At 30.1% G+C, this 5913-nt stretch overlaps 1 protein-coding gene across 1 annotated transcript; it reads right to left on the minus strand.

Annotated features, from left to right (window-relative positions):
- Positions 1-86: 86 nt before the first annotated feature.
- On the minus strand, positions 87-4255 carry LOC141453320 (uncharacterized). The gene is made up of 6 exons (XM_074126388.1): positions 4149-4255; positions 4013-4070; positions 3122-3177; positions 2998-3033; positions 412-526; positions 87-328 (listed from the first exon to the last, which is right to left on the minus strand). The coding sequence occupies exons 1-6, from the start codon at positions 4206-4208 to the stop codon at positions 264-266; spliced, it is 390 nt and encodes a 129-aa protein (XP_073982489.1). The 5' UTR covers positions 4209-4255; the 3' UTR covers positions 87-263.
- Positions 4256-5913: the final 1658 nt, after the last annotated feature.

Genomic DNA, 5913 nt, shown 5'->3' on the forward strand with positions numbered 1-5913 from the left:
TGCACAATTTTGCTTTCATTAACAGAATCCCTACCAGGAAATCATTTATTTATTTATTTTTTCTAAAACAACAATATCCAATATTTCAACAATACAATTAGATTTTTAAAATGCTCAGTTATATGATTTCTATTGACTAATTTTACGAATACAGAAAACTAAAACCATAATGCGATTTAAACAAAATTCAGTTATCATTTTTTATATCCTCTTGAAAGTTATATTTCAATAAAATCTTGCATTTATGTGCGGTTAAGTTAAGCTTATAATTTCTTACATTCGTAAGCATCATACGCTATTTGACAGTCATCTTTATTTTCATAGGAAACTAAAACCAAAAGAAACCTCATTAATTCAATTTAACATTAATAAAACAAAATGACAAGAACTTGAATTTTTATTTTTACTTACAGTTTGCCTCACACTCTTCGAAAATGGCCTTCACTTTTTCTTTTTCCGTTTCATCCGTTATTCTAGCTGCATGTGATTTATAAATCGCTACCCAATCGATCTGGTGATTTAGCAGCTGAAAAGAAAATTAAAAGAACTGTATATCATTTCTTTTTGATAGCATTACAGGGTAATTTATAAACTGGCATTAAGTTTATTCTTGTGTTTTTTGGGGTACGAGAGACCACGGATACATCTACATAGACGTGTTACGCTTTGATTTTCTAATTTAAAAAAAAATCAAGAACTACAGTCCATTATCCGATAGAGGATAAAGTTGTGTTGATTACATTGTCTGAAGACCCTGAAGATGTTGAACTGAGAATGCATCCAATATTCTCAGATGTTTGCGCTCCTAAAATAACACATATACATGAAACTCAAGAAGGGAAATTCACTAGGCCAGTTATTATTTCCTTAGCCAAGTTTCGATTCACTTGCTTGAGTGCAAGTAAGTTACGAAAATTAGTTTTCTCCCGAAATTTTTTTTTCTATAACCCCTTTGTTCGAAAAATGATCTGAGATGTGATAATGTAATAATGGGAATTTTGATAATGATTTCTACTTTAATGGTTACACAAAAGGGACTTTGAGTTCGGTTTGTCTGGTTAAGTTTTTTGACATGTAAAACCACCATGCTATTTTTAACTATTGGCTGAATTGATTACAATAGAAATCTGGTTTTATCCCTTACGTTTTATCTGTATTTCTAAAGAGGTTTTATTAAAGTATCTCCTTAACAAAAACTTACAGTTTAAAATGTTAAGTATAAGGGTTGACTAAACGCCAAAATGCACACAAATCAGCAGGTAACCAACATTTCATTCATACTTCATTGATATTATTTAAGTAATTTTACTGCATTAACTTTTTATTAAATTTTTTAGAATTTATTAGATATCACAGACCCTTATGCTGGCCACTTCATTCATTATAAGTTTTTTGATATAATAATAAAAGGTGAGTAATATCAACATAATTAGTTATAAAAATTTAAGTAATTTTACTGTATTAACGTTTCCTTCACATTTTTAGAATTTATTAGATGTCACAGATTATGAATGAACTGGCCAGCATAAGGGTCTGTGACATCTAATAAATTCTAAAAAATTTAATAAAAAGTTAATGCAGTAAAATTACTTAAATAATATCAATGAAGTATGAATGAAATGTTGGTTACCTGCTGATTTGTGTGCATTTTGGCGTTTAATCAACCCTTATACTTAACATTTTAAACTGTAAGTTTTTGTTAAGGAGATTTTTGTACCTTTTGGATAGATTTTTCTTTTTGTCTATTATTTGGGGGGGGCAAACTCCCTTCCTTATGAGGCATAGCGTCGAGACTTTTAAAGTACAAGTCTGAACAAAATTTCGATTCGAATGACACTTCATTCATGAAAATCGGTTCACGTCTCGATAATTTGAAACGATTGCTATACTTCCTCTTAACAAGTGTAAGAGCAGAATGTCGTTTTAATGTTACGTAGGGGAGCCCTAGCCCTATCATCCTACCAAATTTTATCAAAATCGGCCCAAGATTTACAGAGAAATTAGAAATAATAATTTTGGAGGGGCCTTACATAAAGGGGGCTAACTCCTCTCCCATTCGATGTACAGCGGCGAGACCCCCAAAAGGCACATCTACATAAAATTCCGAATCGAATGACACCTCATTCATGAAAATCGGTTCACGCGTTTAGGCGCTACTCAGTTTACAAAAAAGGTAACAACAACAACAAGAACAACCATTTTTGAAAATGCCGTTTTTGCTCATTTTCAGCAACTTTTTTCTCGAAATCTATTATATCTATGTTGTTGCAAAAAAATTACAGTTGTAAAGGAGGATTTGCCCTACATTTTAAAGAAAATTTGGGAATTTTATCTTTTATAGAAAAAGAGAAAAAAATTGTCAAAGTTGGGAGTTTTTCAACGTTACGCTTTTTCGTGCACTTTTTGATGATCAACCCTTATACAACTGTCCTACCGGACAGTTTTAATTATAGAAAAATTTTTCGTTTTCGAAAAAACAGTCCCATGGCGAAGGATTGGTGAGAAGGGCCTAGGAAAAGGGTGAACGTTATTTTTTTACTTTTTGTGAGAATTTTTATTCCCTGTCTAATAAGCCAACCTTGCAGAATGTTATAATAATAATCTTGTACAGGTCGTGAGTGCAGGGTCAGAATTTGGAGCTTGTAATACATGTGCCGTCGTGTAGGAGTTCTAGATGAGTAGATCTGTATTTAATCTAAAGAAAAAAAAAATCCAGAAATACCAAACTTTCGTCATTCTAACAAAATAAAAGACAAAATGGTTGCTGAAAGGTTTCAATCCCAAGGTCCACTTGTCAGTAAATAGTCATTAGAAGATTCACTTACAATAGGCATTAAAAAGTTTAAATGAGAGATTGATTATCCCATATGGGAAAACTGTGTAGCGTTCAAATGCATTCGCCTTAATCGAGTTAAAAAAAATAAATTAAAGTAGGATTTACAAAATTATTTTAAATCAATCAATCTTTAAATACAAAAATAATTTTTACAAACTTACATATCTTTTCACTTTCAGGTAGCAGGCAATCAAACACTGAAATTAAAAATAATTAAACACATTAGTAATTCCTTATAGAAATCATTTTCTTAATTTTAAAATTCTAGTAGAAATTAATTCTTACTTTTTCGTTTGGAGTTGTGGCGTGGGCTTGATGTGAAATTATCTTTTGTGCAAGTTCTGAAAAAAATATTTATTTGTGTTTGTTATTAGTTTACTTTTTTTTTAAAATATGAACCTGAACATGCATGAAGATCTAAAATTTTCGATTAATAAAGAAATATTTATTTGTTGCTTGTAAAAGAGATTTATCAAGAAGACAAATATCACACCTTTTTTTTAAAAGGCCCAAAAATCAGTTTACATTGAGGTAGTTCTAAACTCTATTACGTTTGGCACTAGAAAAAACGTGCCTGCATCTAAAAATACAACTACCTTCTCCAAATTGACTATGACTGCAATAAAACAAAGCCATTACAAAACTTCATCTTGATCACAAACATGACGGAATTCCCTAACCAAGCTAGCAAATGTTCCATATTTATTATTAGTGTTCATTTGAACTCTGTAGCTTCCTGCAGTTTCGTTACTTGGTGTCCTTTCTTTATTCACATTCTGTAATGCAGTAGGCTTTCTGCAATAATTTTAAACATTGTTTTCAAACTTACTCACGCAACCTTCTTTTTATTATAGATTGTTATGTCCTCTGCATCTGTTAACAGTTCTTTTTTATTATTATTATTATTATTTAACTATTCTTACATTACTATAAGCAAATAGCTATCTGATTAAAAGGTGGCTATATCAGCTAAATGCCTAGACGATCGAATAGGTTGCAAACACTGCCAAGTGGCTAGATGACATCGTTAAAGGCTGGTAAGGAGTTTACTTGTAGGCTTCATCACATTGCAGGTTGCATTATAACAAACAGACGGACCGCTTAGCGTGGATTAGGGCAGTCTAACCGATAATAAAAATAATAATACTGTTAAGAAAATTAATAAATAAAAATTACCTCTATCAATACTATTTTCTTTGCTGCATTTTTCTAGAGCATCTTCCTGTTTCAATACCTAAGTCGTAACAAATTTTAGATCAATTTAACATTGGGTTATTTAATTTAATATACATTAAAATGTGTAATTACTCACCCTGCAATTTACTGCAGCAATTAAAAAGCAAAAGGTGGCTAGGATTGTTAACATATTCATGTTGATATTGAAACTGTTGGAATGAACTGTAGCTAATCCGAACAAAACAATCTTTACTACTGGTCAGCCTAACCAGATGTCTCCTTATATATTCGCAAAATAAAGCAGTTGCTTATAAAGATACTGTTTAAAATATCTAGAATAAAGCGATTGTCAATAAAAGTGAAATATATTAACTATTTTACCTTTTGGAATGTTTAATACTAAACAGCGACCATAATTTGAATGATTTCAATTTGAAGCAGTTGAATTTCTGTATCCATTAAGTTTTTGAGAGAAGTCAAGATTAGTGTCATCTGATTCTTGGTTTCTCATAAGAAAATGTAAATGATACATTTAAGAATTCGTGATCAAACATGAAACTTCTCGAGTCGTCGACCTCTTCTTTAGAGAAGCAGATGCCATAATATTGTGTGCTAATAAAATTAGCATAATTCTTCTTTGCTTAGTAATTACCTAATTTCGTGAGTGGTTTTTTTTTAGAGTGGAGCTAATTGTAATTTGGAGTTTCTACATTTCAATTCTATGCAATAAATACATTGTTATTTATTTCTTTAATTTAATGAAATTTATCTAATAAGTTTTTACTTATTCAACATTTCTTCTCTTAATACTTTTTTATAAATTCATGTAAAAATAAAATTTGCATTATTTTATTATTATTAGTTTATTTTCTCTCTTTTCTTACGTGAGAGGGTCCAGGCAGATTTTTTATTGTGACGTTTCATCATTAATTTTCCTTTTTGAATTCTTCAGAGTAGCAATAAATGTGTTTGTACATAATAATTGAAGCGAAAAATATTTTGCGTAGATGCTTCTAGAAGACGCGATAATAATGTTTTGGTCAAGTTTAGTTTAATAAAATTACCATTTCCCTGAATCAATTTTTTCAAATTTTTGTATTTTTCGCGAACATTGCGATCTATTACTTTTAATTAAATTAACTCTTTTATTTTAAAACGGGTTGGATATATGATTTACCTATCATTATAGCGTCCATTTTAGGAATTGATTTTACATTAAAAGCTCCAAATATTATCCTTACTTGGTGCACTTCTAGCAAACATGTACATATAAATAGCTTTTATAAGATTTATTTGAAAAAAGTGGAAGAAAGATTAATGAATCTGTAACCAAATATGATAAACAGTATTCTAAAATTTAGTTGAAATATTTTCATGGATATTTCAATTAAACAGAATATTCAGGGAGCAGTAAAGTTCGTTCTCCGCTGAATTGTCATTTTAGGGTATTGTAGGTTAAAAATCTCTTGAATAAATCGTATGTATTTGTGAGTAGATAAGTTGGAGTTTGCATTGAATAATAATAAATCCATCTTTACCGATTAGCCGCTACGGCTTTTTTGAATACTAAATGATTATGTGATGCGTTGACTAGAGAATCACCGAAGCTTTTTATTTCTACCTGGTCATAACTTACCAAGAAATTTTGTCTCCTCCGTCAGATCAGCAAGTTGAACTATTCAATTAGTTGAGCTGCCCCAATTATTCTATTTATTTATTTTCTCTCTACTGGGTTTTTTCCAAGTAGAATTAAAAGAATGATTTTTATTTTAGATACTCAACTTTAATATGGTACCACTAATATTAGCAGAAAATAGATATACTCTGAACTTTTAACAATATTTTAAAAAAATAATAAAACTAGTTGCATTCAAAAGGATCTTTTACTAAGATAAAAGGCA

The sequence above is a fragment of the Rhodnius prolixus genome, unplaced genomic scaffold (assembly GCF_049639745.1).
Source record: "Rhodnius prolixus isolate KJV_2025 unplaced genomic scaffold, Rpr scaffold_3, whole genome shotgun sequence".
Taxonomy (NCBI): domain Eukaryota; kingdom Metazoa; phylum Arthropoda; class Insecta; order Hemiptera; family Reduviidae; genus Rhodnius; species Rhodnius prolixus.

What these genes read in the sequence shown, in the direction of transcription:
- LOC141453320 (XM_074126388.1), bottom strand. Translation starts at nt 4,208, where the DNA reads ATGAATATGTTAACAATCCTAGCCACCTTTTGCTTTTTAATTGCTGCA. An exon ending in AGAAAATAGTATTGATAGAG is followed by an intron (nt 3,178 to 4,012) that starts GTAATTTTTATT and finishes TATTTTTTTCAG; the next exon opens with AACTTGCACAAAAGATAATT. An exon ending in ACCTGAAAGTGAAAAGATAT is followed by an intron (nt 527 to 2,997) that starts GTAAGTTTGTAA and finishes TTTTCTTTTCAG; the next exon opens with CTGCTAAATCACCAGATCGA.